Below are 17,549 nucleotides of genomic sequence, written 5' to 3' on the forward strand. Positions count from 1 at the left end.
ATATTTTGGTGCAAATTTAGCACACTTTTTGGCACACGCCTCCTCTTCATAAAGCAATACCCATTTGTGGGACGAGTCATAGAAAGTGTCCAAGAGTATCTAAAAACACCTGATAAATCTGGGGCAAACCGTGTACGATGGTTTTTTGAACCAGAAAAGTGGCGAGTTTTCAATAGTAAATCTGCCTCTTTGTTTTTATTCACTTTGGGTATGTGCCAGTGGTAAATTGTGGTGAATCGGTGTTGATGTACTTAAGAGAGTCTTGCCTTTTAAAACATATGGTAGTACTGAATACATTATTTAATACATTTTGAAGTTATTGACAACAATATTCTAGAAATGTTTGCATGATCTGTACTGTTTATCTTTAGTCTTATCCTAAATTATCAGCAGCCCTGAGTTCTAGAGAGGACCACCAAGGCTGCGTAGCTACAGTGCCTACTGCCTATAAGTCTATAATACTTGATGTGTTGGCATATTAACATTTACCTTTTTGTAAATTAAAATATCTCTCATGTAGGAAAAGGTAAAAAGAAATGAAAAAAGGGAAAACAGAAAACACAAATATTCTACATTACCATGACAAAAATAGTAAGACGCACATATATTTAATGCTGTTTTAATGATAACAGATCACATAATCAAAATATTCCCTCTTTCTGCAGGAATTGTGTTAAAAAAAATTGAAATAATTTTCTTCTCAATTTTTTGAGTTTCTTCTGTAATTTAAATAATGTATGCCATTTATATGTAGCTCTACATTCAACCTAAAAAAGGTACAAATTTACTCAAACAAGACATATAACTTCTGGAAGAACAAAGGACAAAAATGAGAAAATAGGTCTGATTCTGAAGGTCAAAATTAGTGTTGTCCTTAGGGCCAGTTTTTGATTCAGGGTTTAAAACCAAAGCTATGAGTGGATCCGACAGGAAAAGGAATCAAGTAAAAGCCATTTGCTTAAACTTCCCTTGTACAATGCTTCCCATTTTATTAGCATCCAGGTCTGGCTTTGGCTCAAAAAACTGTGCCTGAAACTACAATTCAAACTGCATGTGTTATTCTAGCCTAAAGAGGTTGGTCTATTCACATCTTTTTTCATTTATGTCCCAGGTAAATTGTAGATCTAAACCTCCCATCTTTTCCTCAAAGATGCTGTCAAATGCTTCACTCTGTGCCACTGTCATGGTATTTTTCCAGTCTCCAATAGTACCTACAAATGAAATCACACAATCAGAAAACTAAATCCAAAAAGAGAGTGGCAGCATCCACGGGTGTATGAAAAAATAAACTCTGTATTTCCCCGATCTCTCTCACTCTCCCCCCCCCCCCCCCCCCCGTCGTCACCCGCTCACCGCCCCCCCCCCCCCCTCCCCGAGCCTGCTCGGACCAGAGTAAGCAGTTACTCGAGAAGAGCAATGCTCGCTCGAGTAACTGCTTTAGCCGCGTGTGCTCACTTATCTCTAGTTGTGTCAGATACTTCAGCTCAGTCCCACTGAGGTGAGTACGGATGTGCTGCAATACCACATACAGCTCTTAAACAGGTGTTCAGAAAAAAGCAGACATGTTTTTTGCAACAAGCCCTTGCGTTCCTGATTGGACCAAGTTAAAACACCATGGGTCTTGTACATGAAAACCAACAAAATTTGTGTTTCCCATAGCAGCCATCACTTTAATGGATTTTTTTTAGAAAGGGTAATTGAATATTGCATGCAAATATATACCAATATTTTTGAAAATATCTGCCATTGACTTCCATGTATGTTTTTGTGATGTTCTATTATTTGGAAAAGTGATATCACTTTCTCAGTAGGTTTGTATCTTTAAACACAATTTACATTGTGACTTTTGCACATTTACCTTTTCGCATAAATTTCCCAATTTTCAAATCAAATAAATCTTCTGGCACATTTTCTTTATTAGCAAGTGGATCCTTTTTCATCCCATCAAACGTTGCTCGTTTCACTACAATGTCCAAAGATTCATCATCTAATTGTTTCCCTAAAAATGTGCACATTCGTTTCACAACAGCATGTAGATTCTGTATGGAGTAAAGTACATATTTTTAAGGAATATCAACAAAATCACAACAATACATAATATATATTTATGTGTGTTATCATATGGTTCTCTATATGGTTTCATAGTTTGATAATATGAAGATCTCCACAATACAACAGCCAAAGGAACAATATTCCAAATCTATATGAAATTGGGGGTATTGTACTGCTTGGGGCATAGCTAAACCATACAGGCTGCAGTCATCTGCACCTGTACCCATACCTAAACCATACAGGCTGCAGTCATCTGCACCTGTACACATACCTAAACCATACAGGCTGCAGTCATCTGCACCTCTACCCATACCTAAACCATACAGGCTGCAGTCATCTGCACCTGTACACACACCTAACCCATACAGGCTGAAGCTGCGCCCATTGATATTAATGAGAGCTTTGCCTTTAATTACAAGCACTGGCCTTTACACAGGGGTTGGAGCAGTGACTTCTGCTCTGACCTCATTGTTTCCAGTGGCGTTGCCTGGGAAACCTCTTTTAGTTGTTCAGTCAGTCAGAGTTTTAGTGTGGTGAGGGGAGCACATGGGCCCCCCTAGTTTAGGGGCCAGCTCTATGGCAGTGATGGCAAACCTTTTAGAGACCAAGCGCCCAAACTGCAACCTAAAACCCACTTATCTCAAAGTGTCAACACGTCAGGGGGCGGGGCTTATCACGTTGTATGATTTTACCCCCATCTTTCTAAAAAGGACAGGGCCGCTTCAAAATAGACAGCGTGCAGATTTTGACTTCTTTCTGGATACGGAAATACTGCAGAATGTCCTCAGAGAAAATTTCTGTGGAAAATTCTGCAGCATTTCTGCATCCAAAAAGCAGTCAAAATCTGCACCCTGTCTATTTTGAAATAGCCCTGACATCCCACAGCGGCCCCCAGAATACTAGTGACATCCCACAGTGGCCCAGCGGTAATAGTGACATCCCACGGCGGCCCCCAGAATAATAGTGACATCCCACGGCAGCCCCAGCGGTAAAAGTGACATCCGACGGTGGCCCCAGCGGTAATAGTGACATCCCTCGGCAGCCCCCTGTGTAATAGTGACACCCCTCCCCTCTCACACTCACAGTTGTGGGGCGCTCTCCTCCTTTGCCTCAGCCTCTGCCACCACAGCTTCCAATGTCGGCGCTGTCCTCTGTCCTGGCACTCCCAGCTTCGCCGCTGTCCTGTATGCCGGGGCCAATGGGCAGTCTCTGCGATACCTGTGTCGCCGCTGCTCTCAGCCTCGCCGGCAGCTCCTAGGTTTGGCCCCACTGCTCTCAGCCTTGCCACAATCCTCCGCCCCCAGCTTCTGATTGACTCAGTGAATCAGTTGATTGACTGGTGTATTATGTCGCCACCCCTTGCTTCTGGTGGGGACATAGTACATCAGTACGCATATTAACATTTTCCACACCACTTCTGCCCTATTCAGCAATTCCAGCAACCTGATTGGTTGTTTGGTGAATCAGCCAACCCAAACAACCAATCAGGTTGCTGGAATTGCTGAATAGGCTTGAAGTGGTGTGGAAAATGTTAATATGCCACCAGTACCAAAGAGACGTCAGGGGAGGAGGTGAATGCTAGGGGAATGCCGGCAGGGGAACCACGGCCCCTGCCAGTATTCACAAGTAGTGAGAGGTCAATGGCAGTGCGTACCAGTAGGAAGGGCTCTGCGTGCCGCCTCTGGCAGTGTGCCATAAGTTCGCTACCACTGCCCTATAGCAATGCCACTGTGTAGCGCCCCATACACTTCTATGGGTGCTGTATTTTGGTTCTGCACATCTGAGAGGTCATAAGAAACTGTAATACAGTCATGCCTTACAAAGTTTGGTCAATTAAGAACAATTCATACGTGAAGCAGCGACTCTTTCCTTACAAATCACTCAAAACATAAAGCAATGTGTTTGTACTTGCCATGATCATATCTTCATACTTTATGAAAAGAATATTGAAATCATCTTTATGAGTGTACCATCCTTGGACATGGTCAAACCAGCTGCCAGCAAAAACTATGGAATAAAAATAAAACATGAGATTTTTGGAGTACAACTATAGGCCTTTCTACTACAGTATTGAATTAAATTACTGGGCTGTAATGGTGATGAAACACAATGTGTTAAACCATTGTTAGAGGAGGGCCATGGCCCGGTATTATAGTTGCAGTCCTGATGCTAGTAGTGTGGGCAGAATGACAGTGTCCACACACAGTACCATAATGGTATGGCCTAGGTCCTCTGATGCCAACTTTCTACATTGTATTATTATGCTGCAGGTCCTCATAGAATTAAAGGATTTGTCCAGTCTTATAAAGCTTAACGAGAATGTACATCTCTGTTCCATAGAGATGTTTCAGAAGATGGCAGTAGGCAGCGGAACCTCCATGATCACTGGAATAGATGGACTTGCAGAGCTCTGTCTTACAGGTCACAGCAGTTGATGATTCCAGAAAAGGCTTAGATAAATTCTTAAAACAAAATAACATTAATGCTTATAAAAAAAAAGATTTATTGTTTTCTCTGCCCCGTCCCCTTTAGCCACATCCTTCAATTATACAGTATGGTGTAACTATGAAGCATTTTTTTACCACTTATAAATTGTTATAAACAACAATTGTATTTATAAATCTAAAATGTTAACACTTACCTTCACCATCTAAAAACTTTTGAAAGAAGTGGTCAAAATCTGGAGAAGTCTGAGCATAGGTTGCCATGGCTTCAAAATGATATAGAGATTTTATGACATCCTTTGGATTTCTCATCACGTATATGATCTTAATAAGAAATGTATAGTTTATTCATAGAATGAATAAATGGAACAATAATTGAATGAAAGCGAATTCAATTTAAAAAAAAATTGTATTGAAATTGAAATCTGTTATACTCAAAGAGTAACTGGCCTTCCAAAAAAATCTGACACGTCGAAGTTTTAATTGGTGGAGGTTGGGTGCTGAGACCCTAACTGATCGCTGAAATGAAAGAACAGAAGTGTTCAGCTGAGCTCCCTGCCTCTTCGGCTGGAACTGACTCCTTGTGAGCTGAAAACAGACTCACTGATATCTTTAGCGAACAAGGGGGCCAAGGACAGACAATTGTGGCTGCAGGGGCATAGTGCTCAGTTGAGCGCTTCTGTCTCTTAGGGCCCTTTTACATAGCATGCATTGAGCAGGAGGTTGGAACCGATGCCATTAGTTTGAGGAATTTTTTCTTTACTTTAGTAAGCACTGTTAGGCTTCTCTCCTACAGTCGTTTTTTTTATGCTGCACTAAGCTTCCATTAATTTCAATGGGGCTTTTCAGTCGAGCGTTTTAGCGCAGTGTTTATAACCCGCAATAAAACGAACACTGTATGTTCTATTTTTGGGTGTTGCAGCGCGTTTTTGACTCCTGCATTGCCCATTAAAATGAATGGGGTGCATTAAGAACGCTGTATACAGCGTTTTACAGCATTTTAAAGCTGCTTACTATGCCACCAGGGCGTGCGAATGATGATGTCATCAGCTTGTGGCCTCAGGGTGCTGCAGAAAAAAAAACAGTGGAAACACAGCAGAAAAACAGCGGAACAGTTCACTATAAAGTGAAAGGGATTAAAACAAATCCTGTTCACGTGCGGATCTTCTGTGGAAATTCTACAACAAACCCACAGCGTTTATGCAATGTGCAAATACACTGTGTGACCGTGAAAACACACAAATTATGTACCTCTTCAAACCTTGTTCATGCGCAAATAAGCTGCACTTTACATGAGCCCGTGCGCAAAAATGCTCACTTTAGTGCTGCAAATTTGTGCGTGTATGAGGCTTGAAGAGGTTCCTTTGTGCACATATCTGCTCATAGTACTATACTGTACTTTTTGCGCACTCAAGGACAGTTCACATGTGCGCATGACACACCCTTTGCATGGATTTCTATGGATTTAACCCATTTACGACCAGCCACTGTATATATACGGCGGCTGGTGCTGGGCTTAAAGGAGATGTCCCGAGGCAGCAAGTGGGTCTATACACTTCTGCATGGCCATAATAATGCACTTTGTAATGTACATTGTGCATTAAAGGGGTTGTCCCGCGCCGAAACGGGTTTTTTTTTTTTTCAACCCCCCCCCCGTTCGGCGCGAGACAACCCCGATGCAGGGAGGTAAAGAAAGCTCACCGGAGCGCTTACCTGAATCCCCGCGCTCCGGTGACTTCTCTACTCACCGCTGAAGATGGCCTCTTCCTCCGTGGACCGCAGCTCTTCTGTGCGGTCCATTGCCGATTCCAGCCTCCTGATTGGCTGGAATCGGCACGTGACGGGGCGGAGCTACACGGAGCTACACGGAGCCCCATAGAAGACTGCAGAAGACCCGGACTGCGCAAGCGCGGCTAATTTGGCCATCGGAGGGCGAAAATTAGTCGGCACCATGGAGACGAGGACGCCAGCAACGGAACAGGTAAGTATAAAACTTTTTATAACTTCTGCATGGCTCATAATTAATGCACAATGTACATTACAAAGTGCATTATTATGGCCATGCAGAAGTGTACAGACCCACTTGCTGCCTCGGGACAACCCCTTTAATTATGAGCCATACAGAAGTTATAAAAAGTTTTATACTTACCTGCTCCGTTGCTAGCGTCCTCGTCTCCATGGAGCCGACTAATTTTTGGCCTCCGATGGCCAAATTAGCCGCGCTTGCGCAGTCCGGGTCTTCAGCTTTCTTCTATGGAGCCGCTCGTGCCAGAGAGCGGCTCCGTGTAGCTCCGCCCCGTCACGTGCCGATTCCAGCCAATCAGGAGGCTGGAATCGGCAGTGGACCGCACAGAAGAGCTGCGGTCCACGAAGGTAGAAGATCCCGGCGGCCATCTTCAGCGGTAAGTATTGAAGTCACCGGACCGCCGGGATTCAGGTAAGCGCTGTGCGGGTGGTTTTTTTAACCCCTGCATCGGGGTTGTCTCGCGCCGAACGGGGGGGGGGGGGGTTTAAAAAAAAAAAAACCCGTTTCGGCGCGGGACATCTCCTTTAAAGGACCACCGATCGTAAAAATACGGCGGTGCTCTAAGCCTCCTGCCTCTGCAATCAGTCAGAGGCAGGAACGGGTTATCAGCTGTTAGTGACAGCTGATAACCTGGAGCAGGAGGGGTTTTTAACCCTTCCTGCCTTCTGCTTCCCCGATGTACAGTGAGCACTGTCGGGGCAAAGTGAAAGTAAGAAGTTCTTTCACTACGGGAGCCTCGGGGGGTCATGTGACCTCCCGGGATACCCTGCTACTGCAGAGCTGGAGGGTCAGACTAGACCCTGGCAGCTCTGCAGGTGACTAATGTCACCACAGGGGTTGCTTTCCCCTGTAACTGAGGGTCCTATGGACTGCCCAGCTACAGTGGGAAAATGTCAAATAAAGTTTAAAAAAAAAAAAAAGTGAGTGTCCCCCAGAGGTCTTATATGACGTCATGGGGGACACAGATAGTAAAAAACACAATTACATACATAAGTAAAACAAAACAACAGAATAAAACAACAAAACATACATAAAAAAGGGAATAACACAAAGCAGACGCCAACAAAAACCGTCACCGTATGCGCCCTATAAACCAAAACCGTACATACTATATATCAAAACGACCGAAATAAATAGAGGAACCCATTTCCATATTTTATTTTAGTGTAAATATAAAAATAATTTTTAAAAAGACTATAAATGTTAAAAAAAATCATTTTTTTTTAGCATTTTACCCCCAATAAAACTAAAAAACGGGAAAAAAAGTCAGTGAAAAAGATATTAAAAAAATAGTCCTATATGTCACGGAAAAAAAAACGCAGCAAAAATAATTTTGGTAGCTAAAGGAAAAAAAATAGAGCAGTAAAACCGGCACATGGGTAAAATCCTTAAAAAGTGTCTGGTCCTTAAGGTACAAAACAACCTGGTCCTTAAGGGGTTAATGGCTGTTTAGGCCTAATGAGATCTGAGTTTTGCACAGAATCACAGCCTCCCCTTGCATATTATTGCACCTCCCATAGACATCTATGGCACTTTTGCTGCGCAAAATGCAGGTAAATAGAGCAAGTCCTATTTTTGCCATATGTAACAAAACGCAATTATGAGGACAAACCCATTAAACCTATTTGTTTTGGGTGCACAGCTTTTGCGCGTGCAATTACCTTCACAAACACAGTCATGTGAATAAGCTCTAAATGTGTTTTGCAGAAACATGTAAACTTAAATGTATTCTTTAGAAAGACAATGTTGAAATAAGAGTTCACACCATAGATGTATTGTTACGGATTACGGGTTGTGGATCCACTGAACCAACCAACCAAGCCTTAACTGGTATGGTTGGCAGCTGACTCCTCAGATAGTGGTACTGTTGCCAAGAAAAGAGAGACTGACTGTTGGCTGCAGAGGGAATGGAAGACTCCTACCTACAAGCAAGACGATCACCTTGATAAGGGCAGCCCTGTACTGGAACCTCAGGTTTGACTATCCCTGATGGGGTAGAAAATGTAGGAACTGGCAGCAGACAGAGGAGCACACAGATGCAGGACAGAGCAAGGACTAACCAAAAAACAGGAATGGGAACTGACAGAAAACAAACATGCAGACAGATGCAGAGCTCAGACAGCATAAACAGAATCCAGACACAAACTCAGGAATACAAACAGGACTCAGACTTCAAACACAGAACTCAGAGAGCAGAGACAGAACTGAGACCACACAGACACAACTAAAACAGAAGTAGGTGACCAAAGAAAGCAGAGTGTCAGAACCTAACACACACCAATTCTGAGGCCCAGAAGAAGTGCCACAGTTCAGCTTAAATAGAGGAGGAAAGCCTAATCAACCTCACAGGTGAGCTGAGAGCCAGAGAGCTCCTAAACCCTTTCAGTGCTGGACGAAAACAGACAGGGAGAGCAGAGAGACGCTTTCAGCTGTACGAAACTGCATGGGGTGGCAGACATGAGTAGCTACCTTACATATATCTAGGCATCTCAAAACTAATATGGACAGAACCAAACATTTCAGAAAAAATATTAAAATGTCTTTTATTCCATGATCACAAGAATTAGAATTTTCTTTGTATCTCATAATAAAGATCTTTCAGAAATTGTTAAGGCCCATCTTCTTTGGATAGCTTCAACCAGTAAGACAAAAAAAGTTTCTTTCTGGACAGATGTGTTGACTTTCATTTCATGAAATATTATAGACATGATCTCAGATATTTACACATTATTGCCTTTAGGTAGTCTATTATGAACTTGTCCATAAAAGGGCTGTCCAGTTATTATTATTGATGTCTTATCCTCAGAAGTTCTCTGGGCCGCTGTTCTTCTGCACTTAGTTGATTTCAGCAGGAAGCAGACAATTCTGTTCTCACTGCAGTGGCTAGACTTTGTATTACAGCCCATTCACTTCAATGCGATTGTGGCCTGCAATACCAATTCAGGCCATTACAGTATGAATGAAGCTGTGTGATTCCTGAATAAATAAGCTCAGTAAATGAGCACATCGACCCAGAGGACAGTTGATTGGTTGAGGTCCCATAGCCTACTTGTTATTGATAAGCTATCCTGAAGATAGGTCATCAATAGTTTACAGTTGGACAACACCTTTAAGATAGCTTTTGCCCTATGGGAGCATTTGTGATGCTCTAAAATTGTGCTGCTACAAAACAAAGGGCCCTCTTACAAGGCCTGAGAAATTGTTCAGATTCCCACAATCAGCGAGAATCTGAACAATTATCGTACAGTCTAAATGCATGCACGTCAGAATAACAAACAATATAATTGTTTGTGTTCAGTTTCTACATCCAAGAAAAGTGAATGTTTGATGGGCCCATGAAAACATGCTGTCGTACATCTATGAACAAGTTATTTACTGGGAATGGAGGCAGCTGGGCCAAAACAATCCATTCAATGAGCATTGATCATTCCTGTGTACAAGCATAGGAACGATCATCAATGGGACGATCTGTTGCACATCTGCACTCGAGAGGTCGTCCTGTGTAACAGTACCCAGATGAATAGTCTGCATTTAATCTGTGTTGACTCGGTCCTATCAGCAGCACATGTTTTCCACCATAGAATTAGGAGGCTTTGTGCACTATAACAATTAAAATTCTTTGAGTCAAGAGTAGTAAGAGATGGACAAGTTATCTTTATAGGTGAGGGGATTAGCAGAATTGGCCAATTTATTAGTTATCTACTGTATATGGTTTTCTTAAGGCCGAATGCACACGGCCAGGTTGGATTCCGCATGCGAGATCCCGCAGTGGAATCCGACCCGGTGCCCGGCCAGTAAGCCTTTCGTACCTGTCCCGATGGATTTTCTTCTGTACTGCGGATGTGCCGGATGGCACATGGAAGCCGTCCACATGGAATATGACTGAAGATACAGCATGCTGTGATTTTTTTTTTCCCCCATGAGTGAGGGAAAAAAAAAACGCAATTGATTTTTGTTCATGGGCGTGGAAACCCACCTTTACTTGGCATGCTATGGCAGGAATTTGCTGCGGAAACCGGAGGCGGATGCTTGTGAGAAGGTACAGGCTCATAACATGAAAGAATCTGTCTCAAAATGGACGCTAGATACAAAATGGAGCATTATAAGATGAGAATAGGCTTGTGTGTAGTAGAACAATAATTCAAAGCAGAGATAAGCTCAGGGCAGGAGGTACGGTACAGTGTCTAATGATTTGTTTCTGTTTTTCCGAGAAACCAAATACTCCCCCCCTGCCTCCAGGTTTGGACAAAGGAACTGACTGTGCTGACAAGACACTACGACCGTCTAAATCACGAGGGAAGAACCAGACCACGCCAGATAAACAGAAATTTTGAAGGACATTTCATAGACTCTCACGCTATGCGATTGCCGAACAATGCATAATTCATAATCTCTGCCTAATCCAATGAGTTGTTTGCTATGACCAACCTACATTCCTTTCCTGTACTGAAGGCTATAAAAGACTGAATAAATGCTCAGTGCGCATCGCCTTATGGTGGTTCATCTCTGCGTATCTGAGGAAACTGACAACTGTCTCAGTGTCTAGTTCTTGGTTTCTGGGATGCATCCAGATATGGTTCTAATTTGGACCTCTTGACCTGAAAGGTTATGTGACCGGGCAGCAGTCCTTAACACTCGCTCCGTATTCCGCAATGCAAATCACCTGTGTGCAGACATCCTAACAATGATTTCTTCTGTCTTGTAACAATTGCCCTAGGACAACATTGAACCATAGGTTGTGTCCATATTTAAAACATAACCTTTATTATGTCTGTACATAAAAAAGCTCCTAGCAAAAATAAAATTCTGCGCCTACAGTCTATTCTCCTGATGATGCCAGATTACTGGCAAAATATATCTGGAGGGCATGGGGTTGTAGTTTAACATTTTAGGTCAGTTTACATGTGGACTGAATATTATTTTTCAATAGGATCTTAATGCCTGCAACAGGGAGCCTTTATCTGTTGGTTGGATATTTGTTGTTTTTACACTGAAACCTATAGTTAAATATTGTTGTAGATATGTATTCTTATTGTTTAGCCAGTAGTCTTTTTTGGCAGAGGATTCTTTACTTACTCAGTGAGCCCTGTAGTTTCATCTTTTTTCTTAGGTGCTTAAAAAAGGTTATGTTTCAGATATGCACACAATCTATGATTCAATGTTGCTCTACGGCAATTGATGTCTTGTGTGGTTTGAAGTTACAGAACCTGGTTTGTTCCATTGGGCCATATACATTTTTTGCCTAGTACATTATCTAAACATACCAGAACAGTAATAACCACCATTATTCTACTTTTGTTTAGGATTAAGGGAAATAGAAACATTTTTAAAAATATAAACTTGTTACATGGAATATGCAATGTACTTTAACAAATATCTCCACAGCGCCACCTTTCAGAAGGCAGCATTCCTTCAAGCCAAAGTTAGACTCTTTACACAAGCCTTGTAACAATGACTGGGAATTAAAAGCAAAGCAAGGTGGCACTGTGGAGGTACTGTTCCATCTCCCTTATTTGCATATTACCCAGAGGAGCATGAATGGCCTTTTGAATCTTCTCACTTACCATGTAGGTGCTCTCCCTAAGGAGAAAAGTTAGCGTTTTTAACAAATACTCATACAGCTGTTATTTATGGTTTTTATTTACTATCTATCTGTATCTATCTTTATCTACAATACATAAACTGCTCTTACCTTTGCCTTTGTAGTTTTCAGTCCCTGTGGTACAAACTTATATGACAAATGTGATGCAAATAAACGAGGAGAAGGATGACTATGAGGGTCACAATTGGCATCCTTGTTGATCTGTTGAAATTCAAGCCACGGTACTCTTTCAGAAGTGTATATTTATTCGGTTCCATTTCTGTACTCGTCACTGCATATTAGACTTAAAATTTGCTGTGTCCAAATAGTTCCTAGTAAAAAAAAATGACAGATTATTACAACTGAAGTTGATTGACATTTAAAACAGTTCAGGTCAGTAGACCTGCAGTTGGAAAGGGACACTTGACCACATTATGGGGACAAAAATGCACCTGTAATGCACTCATCTGAAATTAGCCTTAAAGGGGTTGTCCCGCGAAAGCAAGTGGGTCTATACACTTCTGTATGGCCATATTAATGCACTTTGTAATGTACATTTTGCATTAATTATGAGCCATACAGAAGTTATAAGAAGTTATTCACTTACCTGTTCCGTTGCTAGCATCCTCGTTTCCATGGAGCCGTCTAATTTTCAGCGTCTAATCGCCAGATTAGACGCACTTGCGCAGTCCGGGTCTTCTTCTTTTATGAATGGGATCGCTCGTGCCGGAGAGCGGCTCCGTGTAGCTCCGCCCCGTCACGTGCCGATTCCAGCCAATCAGGAGGCTGGAATCGGCAATGGACCGCACAGAAGCCCTGCGGTCCACCGAGAGAGAAGATCCCGGCGGCCATCTTCAGCAGGTAAGTAAGAAGTCACCGGAGCGCGGGGATTCAGGTAAGCACTCTCCGGTTTTCTTTTTTAACCCATGCATCGGGGTTGTCTCGCGCCGAACCGGGGGGGGGGGTTGAAAAAAAAAAAACCCCGTTTCGGCGGGGGACAACCCCTTTAAGTATACATTGACTGGTCACTTCTATACCACATCTGAAAATCCACTTCTGTCCTCTATTTCCCAGTGCTACACAGGGAACATGGCAGCGACAGGGGTCAAGCAACCAAAAAGCGCTGTGTATCACTGCAACATCCAACCTGTTATTTTTGCAATTGCAACATTGCAGTCACAGTAACCTGCGGCAACCTACAACTCACAATGCGACTTCATTAAGTTCAATGGCAAGGCGATGAGACAATACTACACAGCTATCTTTGATCGTGCTCCCCCTATTGCGGCCAAGTCTCTGTGTTGCTGTAACCTAACTTCTGCACTGATACTGGTAAGCTCTGGGAGAGGAAGGTTCCTGATAGTGATGAGAAACTACTGCTGACAATGAGGGGCCAGAATCGTAGGTATAGACCTGAACCAGATTGATGTCTAGGGATGTGAGTTTTGAGAAGTCTATTGGAAAAGATTCGTCTCCATGCTTACAGACTATAAACAATACCTATGTAGTCTGATCCTGCACTTATGTTTTAATCTCATAAGTGGCTTCTGGTATATTTGGACCCTTCAGTAACAGTGTGTTGGTGGACCACCTATTTAAACCATCTTCAGCTTGACAAGCGTGGCACCTGTTAACCCAAAGTTGCCATGGGCTCTTCAGTGGACTGGTGCTGACACTGGCCATCCCTTCCAATTGTCTCCTTTTCTACTATCTGGTGGTTAGTAAAAAGAGGAGCCGGATAATACTGTGGACAGTCAAGACTATATTTAGAGGTGGTGTTGCCCTACATACAGTCTAAATATGCCAGTATAAGGCTGGGTTCATGCTGTGATTAACTGTGCACCATGGCTTTTCATCCCAGGCTTCCATCTGAATCAACAAAATTGCTATTCAAACAATGCCATTCTACAAAATTGGAACCACAAATTTTAATTAGTCAAATGGAGTCCAAATGTGTCTTTATTTGACATGGTTTCCATTATTTTCTGTTTAATTTTAGGAGACAGAATATCATAGGCAACTACTCTATTCTGTACACCAAAAAAAACTAAAGTCTACGATTCTGTTGGTGGTTTCATATGAATACAGTTTTTGGTGGTTCAGAGGAAACCCTGGGTCGGAAAGCCACATCATAGTTAACACTATGTGAATAAACCCATAATCATACTTTTAAGAAGAGACATTATGAAAAGGAGGAGCATAAAGTAACATACTGTGATTGTTTTCAGCAATAGATACCAAGTAATCTTGTGGATATGATACCTTTTAATTGCTAACAAAAATACATGATGTTATAGTGAGCTTTTGAACCTACTCAGGGTTCTTGTTCAGGCATAATGATATATGCCTCTTCGGATCTATTTCATTATGTCTGAGGAAGAACCCTAAGTAGGTTTGAAAGTTCACTATAACATCATGTATTTTTGTTAGTCATTAAAAGGGATCATATCTACAAGATTATTTGGTTTCTCTTGCTGGGAACAATCACATTTTGCTCTACTGGCTAACACCATACCAAACTTTTTTCATTTTATATTATATACTACAAAACTAGAGATGAGCGAGCACCAAAATGCTCGGGTGCTCGTTACTCGAGTCGAACTTCCCGCGATGCTCGAGGGTTCGTTTCGAGTAACGAACCCCATTGAAGTCCATGGGCGACCCGAGCATTTTTGTATGGGACCTATGCTCCGCTAAGGTTTTCATTTGTGAAAATCTGGGAAATTCAAGAAAGTGATGAGAACAACACAGAAACGGATAGGGCAGGCGAGGGGCTACATGTTGGGCTGCATCTCAAGTTTCCAGGTCCCACTATTAAGCCACAACAGCGGCAAGAGTGCCCCCCCCCCCCCCCAACAATTTTTACTTCTGAAAAACCCTCATTAGCAAGGCATACCTTAGCTAAGCACCACACTACCTCCAACAAAGCACAATCACTGCCTGCATGACACTCCGCTGCCACTTCTCCTGGGTAACATGCTGCCCAACAGCCCATTTCAGTAATAGTAGCAGTCAAGACAGGCCCCAGTAACAATTCCAAAGCAACAGTATAGGGGGAGCACAGTATTAGTTCCATTTCAGTAGTAGTAGCAGTCTGGGGTATTAATGAGCGACTACTACCGCCAGCAGACACGCAGTAAACTGAACACGGTCACAGGCAGCCCAAAGATTTTTTTTCCAATTTTTTTGAAAAAGCCCACTGCCTATATAGACAGTATATCTCTTTCCCTGTACCACTGTCCCTGCCTCACCAGTACTGCCCCTATACTCAGTAAAATGACTGCAGACTGAGGACGCTATGGTCTGCACGCCCAATATACAAAAAAAAAAAAAGGGTGCAAAACTGCTAAAAGCAGCCTCAACAGTACTGCACACGGTCAGATGTGGCCCTAAGAAGGACCGTTGGGGTTCTTGAAGATGAAGATAACAGCCTAACACTCTCCCTATAGCAGCTACAGCAGGACGGCACTTTCCCTGATGTCTCTCAGCGTGCATCTGTGGCGAGCCGCGGCCGGCCCCAGTTTATATACTCGGGTGTCACCTGATCTCCCCAGCCACTCACTGCAGGGGGGTGGGATAGGGCTGGAACTTCACAGGAGGAAGTTGTTATGCCTTCCCTGTGTTTCTATTGGCCAGAAAACAGCGCAAACTTTTCTGGGAAGAAAGTGAAAGTAACTCGAACACCGCGTGGTGCTCGTCTCGAGTAACGAGCATCTCGAACACCCTAATACTCGAACGAGTATCAAGCTCGGACGAGTACGCTCGCTCATCTCTATACTAAACCTATGATATTTCTGCAGATCCCCTTATCAAATACTGACCCAACCCTCTAAATACAAACCCTAGACTAGCCCACCTAAACAAATTCTGATACCAAACCTCTTAAAAATACAGAAAAATATCAAACAAAACAAAAGAAATATAGTCAACTTTCTGCCAAAAAGTACCAGAACAGTCAGCTAGCCAAACTTTGTTTTAATATGAAAGTAAAAGTTAGATTCTACATCCTCAACTAAACAGTTTCTGTATGCCTTTCAAAGCATTGTGGTTCCCAGTCACATCTTTTATCTTCATGTACAAATAAAGCTTTGGATAGTAATTCCTGCTGATGCTGGAGGATTTCCTGTTTTACTTATCTCATAACCAGACCTGACTTTTCCTTATTACAGGCCCCAGATCACAGTACAACTAAAAATCAGATCTGCAGCTTCTTATATTTCCTAGTTCCTGCAGTCCTCTTTGCTTGTAAAGTTCCTGTTTATGCCTTAAATTATGTTACACAGTATCTCTATATAGTAAAAATGGACTTAGTACTTCTTTGAACTTTGCAATTTACTCAACCGTGATGCCTGTTTTTTTTGTTAGTTCAATCCTAGTTCCTGACATGCAAAAAATGAAATATAAGTGATCATAAAGTTGTATGTTCACCAAAATAAAAACTACAGCCTAAATATAAACTTTCACACAACTCTGTCAACTGAAAAGTAAAAACAGTTATGTTTCCTTGAATATGGCAATGAAAAAAAAATTGATAAGGCGCCCTCTTTGCTGTCGGCCAACCAATGTGATAAAATGGTCCTGGTCAGGGAAAAAGGGTCAGACATGTTGAATTTCAACAAACTGAATCCTTTTGCTAAGGAAGCAGTATCTGGCAGCATCGTATTGCCCTCCCCTTATTGAGGGTTTTCTAAACTAAACAAAACCCTGTATTACTCACCTGATTTTGGAAATGTAACAATGAACACATCATCATCTTTTATTTCAAAATCCAGCAATGAGTCTATGAACTCTGGTGGCATAATTTCTTTGAAGAAGCAAGACCCTTTATATCGGTAAAGATTTGAGTCGCGTAAAACTGGAGTAATTGTGTCCATTCTAAAATGGTGCTACCTGTAGTTGAAAGGCAATGTAAATACAGTTAGTGGTTTGTAAATGCATCATTATTATTTTTACTAATTATATATGAATAGTATTACTAGTAATAACCCAGCTGTGTAGGAATCATCCATATATGCCGGTCCCAAACCCAGATAAATGGGGAGGGTTATGGAAAGAACTGGTGACCTATCCTGTAAAAACTGTGTCTTTGAAACCCTATGAAAGAGCTCTCCAATGATTCAGATATAGTATCCAATGGCAGCCCCCCCCCCCCCCCCCCCAGGCCAAAGGATTCTCTAAATGCTACAAGAAGTCAGGGTTTTCCTCATGACGCAACTGGGGGAAAACCCTTGGGAAGCCCAGCTGCTGATGCACCGCATGATGAAAGGAAAGGACTGCGCTGTACCAAAGCTCACATACTAGCAACATGGAATGTGCATGTCATGAGTCTAAGGAAATTGGACATTGTGAAACATGAAATGACAGGACTTAATATTGATATTCTTGGAATTAGTGAATTGCACTGGACAGAATTGAATTGAATAATTGAGTTGGGACCCATTAACTT

At 42.3% G+C, this 17,549-nt stretch overlaps 1 protein-coding gene across 1 annotated transcript; it reads right to left on the reverse strand.

The window, feature by feature from the left end:
* Window positions 1–748: 748 nt before the first annotated feature.
* Window positions 749–16,987, reverse strand: LOC136611394 (amine sulfotransferase-like). Its single transcript, XM_066590983.1, has 6 exons — window positions 16,821–16,987; window positions 12,215–12,435; window positions 4,694–4,820; window positions 3,965–4,059; window positions 1,859–2,039; window positions 749–1,211 (listed from the first exon to the last, which is right to left on the reverse strand). Exons 3-6 carry the CDS (start codon window positions 4,806–4,808, stop codon window positions 1,081–1,083), a joined length of 522 nt encoding a protein of 173 aa, XP_066447080.1. The 5' UTR covers window positions 4,809–4,820; window positions 12,215–12,435; window positions 16,821–16,987; the 3' UTR covers window positions 749–1,080.
* Window positions 16,988–17,549: the final 562 nt, after the last annotated feature.

The sequence above is a fragment of the Eleutherodactylus coqui genome, chromosome 1 (genome assembly GCF_035609145.1).
Source record: "Eleutherodactylus coqui strain aEleCoq1 chromosome 1, aEleCoq1.hap1, whole genome shotgun sequence".
NCBI classification, from domain to species: domain Eukaryota; kingdom Metazoa; phylum Chordata; class Amphibia; order Anura; family Eleutherodactylidae; genus Eleutherodactylus; species Eleutherodactylus coqui.